This window comes from Kryptolebias marmoratus, linkage group LG7 (assembly GCF_001649575.2).
Source record: "Kryptolebias marmoratus isolate JLee-2015 linkage group LG7, ASM164957v2, whole genome shotgun sequence".
NCBI classification, from domain to species: Eukaryota; Metazoa; Chordata; class Actinopteri; order Cyprinodontiformes; family Rivulidae; genus Kryptolebias; species Kryptolebias marmoratus.
The window spans coordinates 3,638,499-3,658,686 of NC_051436.1; the positions used below are offsets into that span (position 1 = coordinate 3,638,499).

The following is a 20,188-nucleotide window of genomic DNA, read 5'->3' on the forward strand; positions in this document are numbered from 1 at the left end:
TTGAAGTTGTTCATTGCAGCTCAGGTTGAATTGGTTTTAAAATATCAAAGAATCAAAATGTTATAAGAAAATAACACATCCAGTTCATTTATAGAGAAGAATGGGTAACTGCAACCTTTAATCTTTAATCTTTAGTCTTTAAGACTTAGATTTAAAATGAATTTATAGTTTTTAAAATATTCTACAAAAGATTGTTTATCACATCATCATCTATGCAGACGATGTTGTGGTTAATCTACGAAAAAATCACAAAAATTAAAACCAGCAGAGCCACAGTTTGGATATAATTATCAACGTCATCTTCTACGCAGACGATGCAGTGCTTTATCTGCATTAATAAAAACTAATAAAGTCACAGTTTGAGCATAAACATCAGTGTTTATCTGTTTAAATCAACGAGAATAAAACCCGACAGACCCACAGCGTAACAAAGCTTCAGGAGAATAATTAGATATTTATTGAAATTGAAAATAAATGACAACACCCGGATGTTTTCGCAGGAGCAGTGAGATGATTTTGGCAGTGACCAACGAGCATGAACAGATTTTATCAGACAAATAAAGCCTAGACCTGCGGTAGAAACTGTCAGGAAGTCTCTGTAACATTTAAACTTCGAGCACCGACTGATGAAGGAGCAGAACCTGGTCCCTCGTCTTGCTTTTTTGTAAAAGTGTTTGCATTTTATTGATCAGTTGTTTCCGTTCTGCCTCCTTCAATCAGCGGCTCCTCCCGGTGTTTCCTGTCGTCCTCCATAATCCCCGTCGGAGTTCGCGGCGCGAGGAAACGACCCGTCCATAAATCAGAGAGACAAAGTGTCTCAGATTTAACACCCCCCTGCGTATAAATACATCGGTCAGAGTGTTTCTGTGTATCTGCTGAACAGCTTATCTCCTCGGTGGTTCGGTTTCATACGAGGCCAGCGTGTTAATCTGTGGACGGAGGTGAACAGCAGTGAAGCGCGGAGGCGTTTAATTTTGAAGAGCTGTCAGCAACGTCAGGAGGAAGCTCCGCTAACAAAGAGCTTCAGCTGTAAATAAATAAGAGTCGTCACCGAGCTGACTGGGACCTTCCGCCGTCCCTTAAAAGGAGCAAACCGCCGCCTTTAACCCCAGAGTTTTAAATCAACTCATCGAACCCTGGAAATGACATCAGGCAGCAACGTGAGATCACGTGATTTAGCTCGATATCTCCGCATCGGACAGAGTTGTAGCCACGTTTCGTGTTGGCTAACGTGGATTAGCATCCGGCGATTCCTTCCTGAGAGTTTCGTTAAAATCCGTCCAGTGGTTCGGTTGGGCGAGCAAAACGCGTTCCTCCAAGGAATTACTTTTTATTTTAAAATAAAATGGCTGAACTTCCCACACAGAGGCGTAGCGGGGACGCCCGGTCAACAGCAAGCAGGACCAGCGTGGACAGCGTGGACTATTTTTAGGGCTACTATGAGGACTATTATTAGGCGACGGGCAGGTGAGGGATCGCAGCTCGAACAGAAGCGTCGTGACAACAGATGGGAGGCTTTGACATTCTCCCCCCTCAGGTCTTTACTGAAGTTAAAACCAAAAACAAAAGCGCAGGACTTCAAGGACGGACAGAGACGTGCGGTGTCCTCTGAGTCGGGACGCAGAGGACACCGACCGCGCTGAACACACCGACGTCCAGAGCACAAACAGGATTACAGCGGCTGCAGAAATATCCCTTCAGCACGAGCGACAGAGCAGCGAAAGGCACGCGGCCAGATAGCTGTAGCAGCTGGTTGTTCGGGGTGTTGATGTGACGACAAAAAGGTATAAATATCCGCCTCCAATCTGGCTAAAATTCTTTAAAGGCTCCAAGCTGCCTCTACTGCAAAGTAGGGTTAAATGAGTCAGGTTTAAAATGCTAAAACTGGACTGTGATCAACGAGTCTACGGTTAAAAATCCATAAATCTGAGAGAAAGTTGTACACTGGCGAAGTAAAATGGCGGCTCGGCGCCCCTCGGCTCCTCAGGCCCATTTGAACGGGTCGGTGGGCGTGTGGTTGAAACTGGCATCGGCGAAGATGGCCAGGGTGCCCACGGTGGTGAAGACGACGAAGATCCAGAGGAACATCCGGTCCACCACCATGGCCACGTACTGCCAGTCCTCCTTCAGCTGTAGGAGGAGAGAAAAAAAGGCTAAATACAAACCGAGCCGGGTGAAATTTAATAAAGGAGCTGAAACTGAGGCTAAAGCTAAAAGAAGCAAAAGGTTAGCTAGAAGCTAAAAGTAGCAAAAGGCTAGCTAGAAGCTCAATTAGCAAAAGGCTAGCTAGAAGCTAAAAGTAGCAAATTGATAACTAAGAAGCTAAAAGTTGCAAAAGGCTAGCTAGAAGCTAAAAGTAGCAAAATGATAACTAAGAAGCTAAAAGTTGCAAAAGGCTAGCTAGAAGTTAAAAGTAGGAAAAGGTTAGCAAGAAGCTAATGTAGCAAAAGGATAGCTAAAATTATTAAAATGCTAAAAGCTAAAGCAGAAGGCTGATTACAAAATCTAATGGATAGTCAGAAGCCAAAAGAAGCAAAATGCTAGCTAGAAGCTAAAGTAGCAAGAGGCTAGCAAAAAGTAACAAAATGTGAGCTAACAGCTAAACTAGACTAAAATTAGCTAAAAGGTAAAAGCATCAAAAGGCTAGCTAGAAGCTAAAAATATCAAAAGACTAGCTAGAAGCTCAATTAGCAAAAGGCTAGCTATAAGATAAAAGTAGCAAAAGGCTACCTAGAAGCTAAAAGTAGCAAAAGGCTAGCTAGAAGCTCAATTAGCAAAAGGCTAGCTAGAAGCTAAAAGGAGCAAAATGATAACTAAGAAGCTAAAAGTAGCAAAATAATAACTAAGAAGCTAAAAGTAGCAAAAGGCTAGCTTGAAGTTAAAAGTATCAAAAGGCTACCTAGAAGCTAAAAGTAGAAAAAGGAAATCTAAAAGTTAAAATCAGGAACAAGCTGACTAAAAAGTAGCATAGGACAATTAGAAACTTAACGCAGCAAAAGGATAGCTGAAAGCAGGAAAGGGGTAGCTAAAACCTAAAGTAGCATAAGAAGGTAAAAGCAGATCCAGGAGCTGAGTTTCATGTTTTTGATGGAATCTAAAAGACCTCAGCAGGTTTTTATGGGAGAAATGTTTGTAAACATATAAGAATAAATAAATTAGCCCGAAGCAGAAGAAGTTCGAGCGGAGTGAGTCGGCGTTCACGTTAGTTAGAACCTCCTGAAGGAACAATGAGCTGAAACTCTCACAGCTTCGTCGTCCTTCTCGGCCTGCAGAGCCTCGGCGATGTAGGTGATGGCGTCGATGGCCGACTTCAGCTCGTCAGGTAAGGTCAGGTAGGAGCTCGGCCCGTCGATGAACTTCCTGAGATCCACGCTCAGAACCTCCGGCTGGAACCTGAGAACAAAAACAAGAAACCAGCCGTCAGAACGCCAAGAACTCCCGCTGCACGAGGACAGATATGATACCGTTCATCATCTCGTCTGAGGACGTTAGCGCTAATCGCGCCTCGAAAACGTTAATGTTCAGAGACTTTCCTTTAAGTCTGTCCCCTGGTGCTGGACATACAGAGATACAAACACACGGACAGGGGCGTCTTTCGCCTTTTCGACGGAGGACAATTTCAAAATAAAAGCTCAAAGAAATCACGACATCGAAACCCAACAGTAACACACACAGGAACCTTATAGTTTTTCTTATAAATAATGACGCTAACAAACATTAGCTGTGGCTCAGTTAAAGAAGAAGACACGTTCCTGCTAAGCTAGCATTAGCATTAGCGTTAGCATCATAGCATAGCCGCAGTTTGAAACTCTCACTTCGAAAAGAGGCCAACTTTTTGATTAGTTTACTGACTTTTGGCCTCTTGAAGACGATTTCAGCAGATATTTACTCGTAGTTTCAGCCCGCCGGGTGTTAATCACCGCCATTTTGCTCGGGGTGTAGCGGTGCCGTTTTTACGTTTTCAACAAAGAACCTGTGCTGCTATCGATTCTAAAAGAAACATTTCTAAAACCATTCATTTATTACCAAATTAACTGATACATTTTACCTGTAAGGACAACATTTGAGGTCAGAAAATGGCGAGATATAGTTCATAATATATTATAAAAGATAAATATAATAAATAATTAGATTAAATTCAATATAAATCAGTATGTTTTATCTGACTGTGCCTCGAGAGTTTTTGCGTGAAGCGGAGATGCCACACTGTCGGACTGTAAATTCCTCATGTTTGGGTGAAAAGCGGGGACACTAAAAATAGTTTGCGGGTCCAGGATGTCTCTGGAAGGAAGCGTAAATCTCTGCAGCTGTAAATCGACACACGGGTCTGCAGAATGTGTTCTGCTGGGAGTCCAGACGCTAATTAAAAGCTGTAAAATAGTTTGTGAATCGAGCCGGATGCCGGGAGGAAGAGGACGGGGGGTCAGAGGAGCTCCCCGCCTCGGCTGGTTTCTGTGTTTACGTGCGAATGTTTCTGTGTTGACTTGTTTCCCTCGGTTACCGGCTGCCAGCTGCCGCTGCCGCGGCTACGTTCGGCTGTCACTGAGAAATGTTCACACGGGAGTGCTAACGCCACGCAGCAAAATGTGTTTGTTTGTCTTTATCCATCAAACTGAGGAAAACAAAATTACGTCCTGACCTACGGTGGCCCTGAAGGCCAAAACATGATCACAGTTCACAAACAAGATTATGTCCTGAGGATGACTCTCAGCTACTACCACTTCAGCCTTCAGCTCAGTATCTGTAAAACTGACTGAGCTGTAGCCATTTTTTGTTTTTGCTAAGATTGCTCAGCTGTGGCGGCCATCTTGAAATGGATTAACTCCAAAGGTCAGTCAGCTGTGGACGAACGTCCGACGATTATTTCCTAAAAGTTTTATTAAAATCTGTCCATCTTATGAGATATTTTGCTAACAGACAAACAGGGTTGTCTGCAGCGGTTATTGCCATGGTCCATGGCGGCCATCTTGAATCAGGTTTGTCTAGCGCTTACTTCCTGCAGGTGGTTTAGGAGATATTTTGCTAACGGTCAGAAACATTTCTGTCCTTCTTGACGCTCCTTCTTTTCTGTAGCCCAACCCCAAAATGGCGTCCACCGTATTTGGACCGGTCCTGACAGGAAACCTTTTTTTTAAATTCTGAGCAGAAACATCATTCCAGTGAAGGTGATCGATGACGTCGACGCATTCAGACATTCTAATTAAACTTTTATCCTGTTTTTTTTTTTCTGCCTTGTGGCGCCAAAAAACACACAGAATCCTCTAAAAGTCAAATTAGTTTCAGTTCTTTAGTTCTGTATTTTTCACGTTCCGATTTACTTTTAATACAATAAGAAATAATCTATTTATCAGCCGACGAGGAGCCATTTAATCTCATTATTGCTGTTCTTTCTGTTTCAAAGAAACTCATTTAAATATTTAATTCGGTTGCAGCTTTGATCAAATTTCTTGACAAAGTTTAGGGTTTCAAAAATAGATTATTCCATCCAGACTGACAGTGATAGATACCCCTAATATTTACAGATGCAGAGAGACATGAAAAACAGCAGTAATAATAATAATAATAATAATAATAATAATAATAATAATAATAAACTGAGCTGCAGTGTGCGGGTCTCGCCACCAGAGGGCAGTGTCGCATCATGACCCCATGATGTAGTCAGACCAGAAATCAGCTGTTTGGTATTCCGTGCACGAAGTTTGGAGTCACAGCTGTGCGTGAGGAGGCGAAGCCCCCGTCAGGTAAACGGAAACAGAATGATGATGGCGGCGGCGGGGGGTGACCCAGCCTCCTCACGCTCTCAAAGCTGCTCTTCTTCAGGAAATTATTCTGAACTGAAACCGGTCACGTCCGCTGCCGGGACGTGCACCAAACCAATTAATAAGGTGCACGTGAGCGTGTGTGTGTGTGTGTGTGTGTGTGTGTGTGTGTGTGTGTGTGTGTGCACAGGCTGCTGGGAGATACTGCTGTCTCATCAAAGTGTCCCGACACACACACACACACACACACACACACACACCTGCCCTCAGAGTTATTTCAGCAGCAGCTTTTTCCCTCCAGACAGATTTAATTTCTCGGGGGGGACGTCTGAGGGGACGGTGTGGGGAGAACTTTCGAGCGTTTTGACGGGACAACATGAAGACAGGCTTTGTTAGGACGCCCCACAGCTGACTGCCGACGTGGACACGTCTCCTGACTGACCGACAGTGGTGCAAGGCCGATTATTTCATGTAGACAGAGGGACAGAGGGACAGATGGACAGAGGGACAAGTGGACAGATGGACAGAGAGACAAGTGGACAGATGGACAGAGCTGTGAGACATCGGCCCAATTCCAGCTCATCACTCAGCAGCTTCAGGAGCAGAACTGGTTCTGGACCGCGGCCGGATCAACAAGAACGTTCCACTCCAGAGAGACCAAACACATGAGACTCACATGTGAAAAAACACGTTTCCTGTGTGATTTTTAAGCAAGCATGTAATGTGGAAAAATGTGAAAATGTTTTTTAAACATTTACATGTGAAACAGGTTTTTCACATGGGAAAATCACATTTGTCAAATAACATGTGAATCACGTCTTGCTTGTTTCTAATGTGAATTTGTAACAAAAAACACAAGAATGTCATAAATGGGGAAAAAACATTTTTACATGTGAAAAAATGTTAGATTAAAATGTGAAACAAATGTATTTGTTTCGTATTTGCACGTTCTCTTCAGTTTGAAGCAAATCTCATAGACATCACATTTTAACATGTGAAAAACTTAATTCAATAACATGTGAAACGTGTTTTTACATGATTTCCGGACTTTGAAATTGAAACAGAAACAAATTTGTTCACATAAAAAACACATTTGTGAAATTAACATGTGAAACACAATGTTTGTGTGTTTCTCATGTGGAAAAATCACATTTTCACATGTGAAAACGTTATTTAAATGACATGTGAAACACTTGTGTTTTTCACATAAATTCCTGAATTTGAACTTTGAACAAAAGCACGTTATTTCACATATGGAAAAATCAAATGTGTCAAATTAACATGTGAACATGTAACATGTTTTGCACATGTTTCTTGTATGAATTTAGAATACAAGCATGTGAACACCACATGTGGAAAAGCCAGTCATGTTTTCAAACAGGATAATGTTAAATTAACATATGAAATGTGTTTTGCACATATTTCTCATGTGAATTTTGAAAACAAAAACATGAATATCACATGTGGAAAAGTCATGATTTCACATGTGAAAACAAAATTAACACGTGAAACACGTGTTTTGCACATGTTCCACATGTGATTTCCGAACCTTTTCAGCACAATCATTTGATACCATGTGGTCACAAAGTTTTTCACATGGGATCACATGTGAAAAATACAGGAAATTCACGGTTTTTCTTCAGTTAGAGCAAAAAATGTCAAAAAGTGGAAAAAAACAGAATCGTTGACGGTTCAGGCCAGTGTGGACGTCCAGGAAAACCTCCACAAGACAATCAGGTGAACGAATATTTTCACATGTGAAACAGGAAACAACCATTAAAGTGAAATTTCACCCATTTAGCACTTGAACACAGCTCTTGTTTTGAAGGGAACCGACGGAAGCGCCCTCACCTGTTGGGCTTCGGGAACAGGACGGACGAGTCCGGCTTGCGGATGAAGTACTCATCGGCGACTTTGCTGATGTTGAAGATCTTCGGCTCCCGCTGCGGCGCGACCTCCAGGGACAGCGGAGTCTCCACCTTGGGCCGCAGCATGCCCAGGTAGGGAGGCAGCATGTGGATGAAGATCTGGAGACGTGAAGAAGACGAGCGAAACCTTCAGAAAGATCTCGTCACAGATATCGATCAGAAAACATTGCGAACGTCCGCCGATGGTTGCAAAACTGGATTTAATGAGACACCAAAGACTTTAAGACTGTGAGTTCCGTGGTGATTTTAGTAAACATAGTCGTCGTGTGACCTTTTGTTTCCTCATCGGCTGCCATCTTTACTGTCCATGGGGTCACAAAGGACGCCAAATAAGAAAACGAGACGTAAGTTTTAGCTAAACTTCCATTGAAGCACCGTCAACACCGTTCTGTCTGGGTTTAGTCACCATGTTTTTGTTTGCAGCTCTAAAGAAGAACCTGCGCCTTGATGGGGACTGGCAGGCGGCCATCTTTGGTAACTTTGGTGAAACTGCGAGAAGTCCCCTCCCCCTCCCCCATTCACTTCAATGGGATTCGGGCGAGAGAACGCCGCCGTGTTCGGAGCTCCACAGCTCAGGCGTTCTTCGCTGCAGGAACGCCGTTCAAAGTTTAAACGGCTCACAGAAAGTTGGACTTTACACACCTGAACTCAAACTTTGATATTTTTTAACTATTTTTAACGCAACTGCAGTTTAAGTTGAAGGATTTTTACAGATTTCTCCACAGATCGTTCGACTGACGTTTGAGCCGTCTAAAACTTTCGCGAAACAAACTCTTCCCGTTACCACTTTTTATTTTAAATTACATAAACAAAATATACATCAAAATGTCTGGATTTTTGTCCTCTTTCATCCTGCGGGTCTCTCACGGCTGTAGGACTTGTTGTTTTTGAACAAATCTCCTCAGAGTGCGGAGTGCGCCCCAAGCCTCTGAAACGTTACCTTAAAAGGCTGAAATGAAAGCTCCTTTTAGCTCATCATAAATCCCACATAAAAGAGTTTACACACGTGAAAATCCATGTGTGTGACCATTGGAGGCTTCTGCCGCTCACGGCTCAAGAATTTCTAAGATCCGACTTGTATTTTCTGCACGGCAACTGTCTGTTGTTTGTTACAGGCTTAGTTTTTAGTTGTTTTCTGTTTGGCACTCTTAGGTTTGCAGTCAGGGAGTGAGAGACACAGGTGCTGTTACCGCGGTGACCATAATGAGCCACCGGCCATCGGTTTTCTTCACCTTTCCTACACAGTTCATACGCTAAAATGTCTGCATTCCTTTATCCACTGAAGGTTATTAAAGCCGACAGCGGAGCCTTTACAGACAAACTCTGTTTAAATCAATGGGATTCAATACGTTTTCTTCCTATTGATCCTCTGTGGCATCCGTTAGGATTTCCCACAGTCTGATGATGCAATAAAACGGGAACACAAGAGAGGAAATGGCCCACCAGAGAGCACTTCTTCTTCTCCTACAGAGACATCATTCGTCCCCTGAAAGCTGCCGTAACTCAGCCGCCGCCGCCTTTTTAAACGCCTCTGGGCCTCTCCCGACGGACGCTCGGCTCAAGAGGCGGTCTGAATCTGCAGCCGAGCGGAGGCGAGACGGCCCAGACGCACGGCGTGGGAACAGAAGGAAAAGCCGCGCCGCCAGGTAAGAAGTTTGTCGCTTTAGGGAGGTTCATCTCAAGACGACAGTTTGAAGAAGCTCTTATGGAAACAGGTCTTTAAATCTGGACTCTGGCAGCTCTTAGTGCTCTGTTTCATGTCGACGGTCTTCTACTTGCAGATTTAAGGACACAGATGACTCCCAGCGTTGGCTGTTTTTATTTTAGAAGACATGTCCCCCTGCGGCGCCTGACAGACTGAAGACTTCCTCTTCAGCTCATTTTCTCCGATCAGATAAACCTTCGATTATCAGCAACTGAATCCAACACAGCCGAGCTAAACAAGCTTTTTATATTTTATAGTTTTGCACGTTTTTCTCGGACCGGCGCTGTGACCCTGGAGGGCTGACCTTGCGCACCCACAGGGGCATCCTGTGGGTGTTGGACGAGCGGTGGTGCAGGTTGAGGACGACCACGCTCAGGATGACGGAGAAGGTGACCAGGATCATGGTGAACATGATGTAGTTGACAATGATGGGGACGCCCAGCGAGGTCTCGGGGATCTTATCGGCCAGCAGCAGCAGGAACACCGTGAGGGTGAGGAGCACGTTGATGGACAGACCCATCTTCTCGCCTGGAGAACAGAAGAAGAAGAAGAACGTTTATCTGCAGGTCGCTACAGACGGACACTGATGATAATGTGACGACGAGACCCTTCGATTATCAGCAGCTGAATCCAACACAGCTGAGCTCAACAAGCTTTTAAAACCGCCGCGTTGGGCTGACGTAAAATAACAGCATCCGAGGCTGTGGGAAGAAGGGGCGCTGCGGGTGCTGAAGGACATGCATGTATAAATATAAACAGGCGCCAGGTTAGATTCTGAACGTTGAAGCTGATCGGCTGGTTCCAACACAAGCCTGATAAGTTTTTTCCAAGATTCTTTGTATATTTTTATTTTTTTTTTATAGTTTTGTACGTGTAAAACAATGTGTGTTTGGTGTGTTTGTAAAACAACCAAAGAGACAATATTTTTCTGTGAGTTTTTAAAGCTGAAACAAGCAGAACAGAGGCTGAAATGAGCAGAAAACAAGCTAAAAGCAGCAGCTAAAACCTAAAATGAGTGGCACATACGCTAAAGCTACAATTAGCCAAACTGTAGCGAGAATTAGCAAAATGATGCTAAAGCTAAGGTTAGCAAAACTAATGCTAATATCAACAAAACTGTAGTTAAACTGTAGCTAAAAGCTAAAAGGGCCTAAAAGGACCAGAATAAAAGAAACAAAATGGCAGCTAAAAGCTAAAGGGCAGCTAAAACTGGTATAAGAAGCAAAAATAGAGAAAGTTTGCTGAAGCAGATTTTAAAGAAAACAACGTTTTTGAAGGAACTGAAGAGATCTCAATGCGTTTCTGTGGGGAATTTTATTTTAAATAAAGTTAAATGTTCTAAAAAAAAACTAAAAACCTAAAAGTAAAAAGCTTTTATTCTCGAAAGAGCCGAGCGCCCGGATGTATGAAGAGCTACGACAGCACGGAGCGAGTCCAAATAAAAAATAAAAAAACGTACAGAAGGAACTTAAAACAAGAGAACAACAATGACTCAGCAGAGCGGACAAACCGCTGCGTCATCCCGAGCTCGCAGTCGACGGATCCGAGTGTAAATCTGAAGTTTTACCGGCGTCGGGAGGCAGGTAGAAGTTAAAGATGGCGATGATCGTGATGAGGATGCAGGGGATGATGATGTTGATGATGTAGTACAGAGGCTTCCTCTCGATGATCAAGTAGAAGGTCATTTCTTCGTACAAGTCGTCGTTCGAGTTCTTCCTGCTTGGCTTGTGCCGGATGTACCACTCCCCGCTCTCTGGCAGGACATTTAAAGACATTTGGAGGTTTTCTAAACATCTCATGAACCGTTGGACAGATTTCCAGCTCAGTTTGCTGCCGTTTTGAAACTTCGGCTGAAAAAAAAGTGTAAATCTGTCGGCCTAAAAAGGCGTTTTATTTTCTAGTTTTTCCACACTTTGATGTAAAAAATCGCCTGAGTGAAGTGAAGCTCACCGCTGAAGGCGTCGTCCAGCTGGATCTCCCTAATTTCGTTGCCTCTCGAGTCCAGAGCATACTGCAGGTCGATCTCCGTCGAGTCGTAGGTGTAGGAGCGGAACTGCATGGAGCAGTTCTGCCAGTCGAACGGGAAATACGTCACCTTGATGAACCAAAGAAGCAGGTGCGTGAGGGACATTTTGGAGGAAAACAAAAAAGGAGGAGGAGGAGGCGGTCGGCGGCGCATTCACCTTGACTCCACAGGAGCTGCAGTAGAGAGCCGGGGGCGTCCACGTCACCCTGCCGGTGCTGTAGACCTGAACATGGACGTGCAGCGCCACGTCGAAAACGCCGTCGTTGCTGTGAACGCGCACGGGAGAAACACGAGTCAGGCGTGGACGGAAAAGATCCATCTCTGCCAGCGGTTAAACTCACAACACGAACCGAGACAGAGACATCGAGTCAATTAGGGCCTGATTTAACCTTCTGTCAGGGCGGGTTTCGGCTTTTATGACCCAAGTAATCAAACTGGGGGGCGGGGACTGAGAGGCCTCCTGAAACTCTGAGTCTGGGAAGCTGCTGCTGAAACAACCCGTATTGATCAGAAGTGCAGAAACGCCGGTGTTGGCGCTCACGCCTGCGTGTTTGTGCAGCTCGAAGTGAATGGACGGTTGTTAGAGAGCCGCACCGCTCAATCGCCTATGAAGAGTTGATGAATGGAGCGGCAGGGGTATTAATGGGGGCACGCGGGTGTGCCGGGACGTGTGGGTTAAAAAGAAGAGGCCACACTTGCTGCTCTTGGAGTTTAGAGTCTTTCATTTGATGCATCTGTCGACTGTTCTTCCATTATCGTTCGTAAGCTAAAGTCTGACTCTGTCCAGAGGTGTCCAATCCTGGTCCTGGACCATCCTGGAGGTTTTAGGTGTTTCTCTGCTCTGACTCATCTGATCTGAATGACTGAGTGATTAACAGGAGAGCCCAAAGACCTACGGAGGAGCAGAGGAACATCTAAAACCTGCAGGACGGTCCAGGACCAGGACCAGGACTGGACACCTCTGCTGTAGGGGAACAAAGACCAACCATTCCTAAAAATAATGTTGATTCCTATTATCACTGCACTTTCAGCTCAATATCTGTAAAACTGACTGAACCGTAGTCGCATATCTGCACCGGCTGCTTTCGATTAGCTGTGGCAGCCATCTTGAATCTTGTCTGACTCCAAAAGTCAAGCAGTTGTGGACGTATGCATACTGCTAAGCAGAGTTTGTCAGGTTCAGATTTTCAAAGTCCGGTTGTTGTTTCTGGTTAGGAGCCAATGAAAAACAATAATTTAAAGACTTTTAAATGTTATATTTGTCAGAAGTGAGTCCGGCCCATCGGTCCGGCCCTCCTGAGCGGTCCCCATGGTGCTCTTTGGCGAGGACAGCTGTGGTTTGACGACATAAAACGAAACAAAGCTGCAGAGACACCGATCAAACCGCCCCAAGCTCCTTACGGATTAACGCCACTTTGTGTTTCTTACTTATTGATGAGGACGATGTCAGGAAGCCACACCTTCCCCGAGGGAACCCGAAGGACCTCGATGCCGGCGTGCTGCTTGGGTTTCCACGTCAGGCGATAATCTGTCCACTCCTGCAGGAAGTGATCGTAGAGAGGCCAACAGTAGTGGGCAGAAACGTTGCTTATTCAGTACAAATGGAACCAATTTGTCATTTTATCATTTTTTATTCTTTTCCCACCACTTTAATTAGCGTCCTCGACTCAGTTTACTGTTTCTGATAGTTCCCATGAAGGAAGATCCCGAGAAACTGTCGGACTTCCTTCACTTTGAGAAAACCGGACAGTTTGTCAGGTTGAAGCAAGGAGAGCCGATGAGCGAATGAACTTACCAGATTCATGACGACGATTGTGCTCATTTCTTCATTTTTCATGTTCTGAAAGAAAATGTAAAACATGTTAATAATTGTGTTGGATTGTCAATGCAACCCTCTTCACACACTGACAGCAACACGGCAGGAGAAATGCGAGCACAGGCTTCCAGTATCCGTAGTTTCAGGTGCTGCACATCTCGTATCTTCACAGCAGAGACAATCGCCTTCATATGACCCCAAAGATAAAAGTCTAACGAGGTCAGATCGGGAGACTTCGGGGCCCACGACGACGAATCCACTTTCCAGGAAGTGGAAGTGGGAGAAGAGGGTTGCATTGACAATCCAACACTTTGAACACATTTTATAAGTGGTGAGAAACTTGTAAATAACTTATGAAAGAATAAAGTTACGTTAAAACCAAGCACACCGTTGTTTTTCTTGTGAAATTCCCAATAAGTTTGATGTGTCACATGACCCTCTTCCCATCGGAAAAACAAAAGTTGGATCAAAAATGGCCGCCATGGTCACCACCCATCTTGTAAAGTTTCCCCCTCCCATATACTAATGTGCCACAAACAGGAAGTTCATACCACCAACCATTCCCGTTTTATTAAGGTGTATCCATAGAAATGGCCGACCCTGTACAACTGATTGACCTGATTCAAGATGGCTGCCATGGCTAATTTATGCTAGCAAACACAAACGTGCCTAAACTCGGACGGTTTTACAGATGTGAAGCTGAAGCCTGGTGTGGTAGTAGCTGAGAGTCGTCCCCGTTGCCCCCTTAAAGCTCCGACGTGCGGGCTGGCGGGCGACAAGCATTCCTCCTCTTACAGGAAGAAAGAAACGAGTCAGACGTCAGCAGGGACCCGACCTCGACTCGTCACGTTTCCTCTGCAAAATTCATCCCGAGCAGCAGGCGGCCATTTTAAATGGAATCCCACTAAATTATCGAGCAGATTAATGATTAACGCCTCCTCAGAGGGCGACGATCTCCATTTCCTTCCTTTTTTCGCCACAGAAACATAAAACTGAGAAGAACATTTAGAGCGGAGCTGTTTTTCGAACCTTCCACACCACACCTCGTCCTGATTGGTCAGCTGAAGTGAACCTTCAGGAGTCGGATGTGCTCACCAGTCCGACGAAGGAGGAGAGGCTCATCCCCACCCGGACCACCACCCTCTCCTCGGTGGTGCGAGCCGGTCGGACCTTCAGGTTGTACCCGGAGAAGAGCGTCTTCATCAGGTTCTGCTCCAAGTCCACGGCACCTGGAAGACACGAAGGGAGGGAGGACGTTCACTTCATCCGGCCGGTTCTTCAGGTGGAGCTGTAAGTTTTACTTTAATGGTGATAAAATGCAGCAGAACCCAAACTCTTTGATCTTTGCTCCTTGTTACAAAAGAAACAAAACGCTGGAAGTGAACTCCATCTTTTATTAAAACAGATAAATAAACTAGAAGCACTGAGAGCTCAAACCTCCGCCGAGGCCACGGTTGGATCTGGATCAGAATCTGGATCAGAACCAGAATTTAACCCCAGAATTTAACCTGAACCTTTCATCCAGATCTGTTCTTTAATTTTTACCTGATCTTTGCTGGCAGACAGACAAACAAACCAACGGACACAACCAGGAAATAAAGGGTCACATGTGACCTTTGACCCCACGCACCTTGAAAATCAACAGACATCATCTTTGACCCATGAGGTGTCCAGCTGTGCAGTTTGACATTCCTACATCACACTGTTGGAGAGTTAGAGCACCGGGTCAACTGTGATGTTGACCTTTGACCCCATGACCTTGAAATCAACGGTGATCACCCTTTAGATAAGACTAGGTCAACTATGATGCTGACATTTGACCCCATGACCTTGAAATCAACAGTGATCACCCTTGAGATAAGACTAGGTCAACTGTGATGTTGACCTTTGACCCCACAACCTTGAAATCAACGGCGATCACCCTTGAGATAAGACTAGGTCAACTGTGATGTTGACCTTTGACCCCAGGACATTAAAATCAATGGTGATCACCCTTGAGATAAGACTAGGTCATCTGTGATGCTGACCTTTGACCCCAGGACATTAAAATCAATGGTGATCACCCTTGAGATAAGACTAGGTCAACTGTGATGTTGACCTTTGACCCTTTGACCTTGAAATCAATGGTGATCACCCTTGATCTAAGAGGTGTCCAGCTGTGGAGTTTAATGTTCCCATTACAGGGTGGAATTGTTGGAGCATAAGGTCATGCAACTCTGACCTTTGACCCCCTTCACCCTGAAATCAATGGTGATCACCCTTGACAGACAAGCAGACAGACAGGCAGTCCTAACCTCCTCGGTGGAGGTAAACAATCCTGTGGTTTCTCTCTCTGGACCTGAACTGAATCACTGAGGGAAACAACCGTTAAACAAAACTCAGAACCAGTTTTTGTTTTTTTTTGTTTTTTAAACACTCCTGAACTCATTCTTCCTCCGTTCCCCCCACCTTCGTCATGTTGGCGTTAAGGGACTCAAACACGACTCTGGGAACATGAGACGGGTCCCTGAAGGAAAAGGGATAATTTTCTATTGAAACAAAAACGTGCTGCAGCGGAAACTCTTACCAACTTACATCGGCACGCACGACGAAGACGAAGGCGTACAAAACAAACCGATTCTGACGGGAAAACAAACTAAACCCAGGTGTGAAACCACGACAGGAAGCACAGCCAAAGAAAATGGAAACAAGTAGAAGGAACCAACAAACTAGAACCCATTTCCTGCTCGATCCTGCAGATCTGAAAGCTGCTTTTGACTTTGACGAGTTCAAAACACCCTGAGAAGCTGAAAAGCGAGATTTCCTCTCTTTTCCTTTTTAACGGCAGCGACAGCCGCAGTCGTCAGAGATTTATCCTCCCAAGACCAAAAACACTTGCGTTCCGTCGTGTTCGCCACACGTGAAAACCCCGGGTTTGACTCGCAAACAAGCGTCCTCCTCGGCCCCGGAAGGTTAGAAGCATTTATAATCAGTGGCACGGGTGACGCTGCATCCATCACGCCGGGCGCCGCTGTGGCTGCGGTGGGAAGTGACCCTGACAGGAACAAACGACGACGATCACACGGCGAGCAAAGAACGAGGAAGCGAGGCCTCTGACAGGCGGGACAGAAAAGTGGTTTTAAAGACGAAAAGTTAGCGCTTGTTTTTGGCCGGATTAAAACGCGATAACGACAGGAACGAGCCCGGGCGCCGGGGGCTTTTCTTTCTCCGCGTTACTCTGGAAAGGACACCCTCTGGCGGTCTTTCGCCTCCCATCAGCTCACTAATTTCAGCGAGAGGCGGTAGAAATTATTGAGAAATCGACACAGACAGCGATGGGGTTCGATATAAATGACATCACTGTGAGAGCTCAGTCATCAAATCAGCCGTCCGAAGTCAAGAATCTCATTGATTTCTCTAAATAAAAGGCTAACACATGATTGTAGAGTCTCTGGAGATACTTGTTACGGTTGTAGGCTTCCCCAAACATGCGACATTGAACACCTAATCATCATCATCATCATTATTATTATTCCACTTGTTTTAAGAAGTGCCCTTTATTTACCTGACGTCCTGAGCATGACATGAAATATGAGAAAGTCATACATTATTAATCCCGAAGACTTTTTTTGTGTCCCACCTGCAGGTTAATTATGCATCCATACATTAATTTTAATTTATATGGTGTTTAGTTACAGCACAAAGTAATGACAGGGCACTTAATGAAGAAACGCAGCAATAAAACTGTATTTCTGAGGCGTTTCACTGAAAACTTGGCCTTTTTGACACATAATTTATCAGTCTGGTGTCACTTTTATAACCTGAAGTATTTCATTTGAATCTAATGCTGTTTATCGTCAAAGTATACAGATTTTAACTGATTGCTGATGTCTCTCCTCTACTGATCCCTAAAAAAATCCCTGTTTTCCAATTTTTGGTCACCTGAAAATAATTTTCTTTTAATTTAAAACCACGCTGACTAGGAAATAAAACAATGTTAGGCTAACAATAAACGCTGCTTATTAGTTTGTCAAAGTTAGCAAACAAATGATACTTTTAAATTAAAAACAAAGCATTTTACAAGAAATGTAGAAAGTCACAAAGACTAAGCATTTTACTGTTTGTTATATGCTAATGCTAGGCAAATATGCTAACATGCTACATAAACTAACATGTCAGAGTTAGCAAGTGAATACTATTTTAAATATAATATGCTTATTAAAAGAACCTACAAGAAACCTTTGGTTAAACATGTATTTATGCAGTTAAAAAGCATTTTAGCATCCTTTGTTATGCTAAATGGAAATGCTAACAAGCTACATAAACAGCCTAGCATGTCAGAGTTAGCAAGTGAATGTTGTTTTTTTGTAAAAATAAAATATAGTTATTGAAACTATATACAAAAAAAAACTTTAGTTAAATATGTATTTATGCAGTTAAAAAGTCACAAATCCAAGTATTTTAGCATGCTTTATGCTATGCTAAATGGAAATGCTAACATGCTGTATAACTAACATGTCAGACTTAGCAAGTGGATACTATTTTAAATATGCCTATTAAAAGAACCTACAAGAAACCTTTGGTTAAATATGTATTTATGCAGTTAAAAAGTCACAAACCCCAAATATTTTAGCATCCTTTATGCTATGCTAAATGGAAATGCTAACAAGCTACATAAACATCCTAGCATGTTGGAGTTAGCATTGTTATATAAATAATACAATCATTTAAACAGCTTAGAAGAAGCTTTATTTATGCTTTGCTACAAACAATCGATACACAAGTGTCGAAGTAAATAAACAAATTAGCATTAGCATGTTAGCAGTTAGCTTCTAGCTCTTCAGGTAAAAGGTCAAACGAACTATTGTGCTATTTAGAAGTTGTTTCTATATCTCATGGCAATCAGGCTAATCCAGTTAAAAATATAACTGTTTTTCTGGATGAGGTTAATGTTTTTTGACACTTTTAATTGTATTTAAAGTAGTATTCTACGTTAATATCTATTGTGTTGATGTTTACTGTGAACTATTAACTGAGACTGGATGGAAACAGTTGTTTTGGTTGTTTGAGGAAAAGTATTACACTAAAACAACACGAACAAAAGGTTGCAGGATGTATATATATCAACTAAATAATCTTTATAAAACCAAAGCTGTGTCCAGAGACAGAAGGATTCTTATTAATTTGGTGCTTTTGACTTGATGATATTAAGTTTGCAGCTTTATTTTTGTTTTTTTTCGTCCGTGTACGTGTGGCGTTAGCGCCGTCGTCTCGTGTCAGCCGCTGCCTTACCTCCCAAGGTGCCCAGGCTGGAAAAGCAACACGCCAACAGCAACAACATGTCCAGACTCTTCATGGTGCCTTCCACAACCAAACTCTCTCCTCAGAAAAAGGATCCTCGAGCGACCAGCTTCTTCAGATCATTCCTTTTCTCCTGTGCCTTTCGGAGAGCAAACGGCTGGACTCGGGAGTTTTGGTTCTGGCCAGTTTGAACTGTTGTCGTCTGTCAGTCAGAGCAGCCCGACCAACTGCTGCGTACTCAGGTTACATCGAGGGAAGAGGGGGGGTGTTGATGCATGTCAGCCTCTCAGTCTGTAGATACACGACCTCAGTCAGTTCTCACATCTTATAGACCAGGGGTAGGCAACCCTGGTCCTCAGGGACACCATCCTGCATGTTTTACTTGTTTCTCTGCTCCAACACACCTGATTCATGGTTAAATCACCTCTTCTTGTTCTGCAGAAGCCTGTTAATCACCCATTGATTCGAATCAGGTGTGTTGGAGCAGAGGAACAAGGAAAACATGGAATGCCCACCCCTGTTATAGACCCCAGATCCCCCGTTTCATTACCTGCTTCTTCTCTTTCCACCGGTGTTGGGCCTCCTGGGTTCTCCGCCATGACACCACATCTTCCTCAAACCACTGAAGTTAATGCCCTTCGGCGTTGTAAATCTGAAAGGATGTGTAACTAATGGAGCCCATGGTTTGGTACTAACCCAGGGATGGCCAACCCTGGTCCTGGAGAGCCACCATCCTGCAGGTTTTCTTTGTTCCTCTGCTCCAACACACCTGATTCATGGTTAAATTACCTCTTCGTGTTCCATAGAAGCCTGTTAATCACCCATTGATTCGAATCAGGTGTGTTGGAGCAGAGAAACAAGTAAAACATGCAGGATGGTGGCCCTGAGGACCAGGATTGCCTACTCCTGGAACCAAACACATAAAGGTATCAAAGCAGCGACCATCCCCTCGGTTCTCCAATCATCCAGCTGCCAAACGAACAGCTTTATTTTCCAACGTCCCACACGGCAAACCATTTCATAAATCCCCCCCCCCCTCATCCTTTTCGCGCCGCTCCGCTCCCGCATTTGTCTCCCGCCTGATCCACGCGGCCCTAATTTACGATCGGCCGTTTGGCTCCTCGCCAATTTAATTATGAAAGAAGCTAACTGTTAACAGCTAGCAGCCGACATCATGTCTGCGGTCAGGTGGGAGCGTGTAAAAAAAATATAAAATGGAAAAAAAAATTTAAAAAAACGCTGCTGGCTGGGACTCAAATTCAAGATTTAATTCAGCAATTTCACGTAGTTAAATTAGATTAAATGTTTACCCGTGTGAATTATTTTAAATTTTATTAGTGAGTGATGATGTGAGCTAAATTAGAGCAATAAGGCCGAAGCGTCCCCCTTTATTGCTGCTTTGTGGCGACGGTAAAATAACTGGGATGGTTTTCAAATTTGCAACTTTGCTCTTTTTTTTTTTTTGTCCCATTAGATGCAGCAGACATTTTTAAATAACACTAACTTTGAGAGCTGACCTTGTGGAAAGACAAACCTACAGTAAAAGCTCGTTATTGGATGGAAAATAAAGTTGTGCTTGGTTTCATTTGGGAACTTGTTGGAAACATCCGAGCCCCGTCAACCCCCCCAAAAGAACTCTCCAGAGACCAGCGTTACAATCATACAAATATATTA

General features: G+C 43.9%; 1 protein-coding gene across 1 annotated transcript; it reads right to left on the minus strand.

Annotated features, from left to right (window-relative positions):
* Positions 1 to 434: 434 nt before the first annotated feature.
* On the minus strand, positions 435 to 18,738 carry chrnb1 (cholinergic receptor, nicotinic, beta 1 (muscle)). Its single transcript, XM_017436053.3, has 11 exons — positions 18,506 to 18,738; positions 14,330 to 14,463; positions 13,214 to 13,258; positions 12,847 to 12,956; positions 11,576 to 11,684; positions 11,343 to 11,487; positions 10,960 to 11,145; positions 9,697 to 9,920; positions 7,611 to 7,786; positions 3,246 to 3,393; positions 435 to 2,130 (listed from the first exon to the last, which is right to left on the minus strand). Exons 1-11 carry the CDS (start codon positions 18,567 to 18,569, stop codon positions 1,984 to 1,986), a joined length of 1,488 nt encoding a protein of 495 aa, XP_017291542.1. The 5' UTR covers positions 18,570 to 18,738; the 3' UTR covers positions 435 to 1,983.
* Positions 18,739 to 20,188: the final 1,450 nt, after the last annotated feature.

Excerpts from the sequence above, each read along its gene's own strand:
- chrnb1 (XM_017436053.3), bottom strand. The coding sequence starts at position 18,569 with ATGAAGAGTCTGGACATGTTGTTGCTGTTGGCGTGTTGCTTTTCCAGC. Across the intron at positions 13,259-14,329 it reads TCTCCTCCTTCGTCGGACTG|AACATGAAAAATGAAGAAAT; the intron begins GTGAGCACATCC and ends ATTTTCTTTCAG. Across the intron at positions 11,146-11,342 it reads GCTGGACGACGCCTTCAGCG|AGAGCGGGGAGTGGTACATC; the intron begins GTGAGCTTCACT and ends ATGTCCTGCCAG.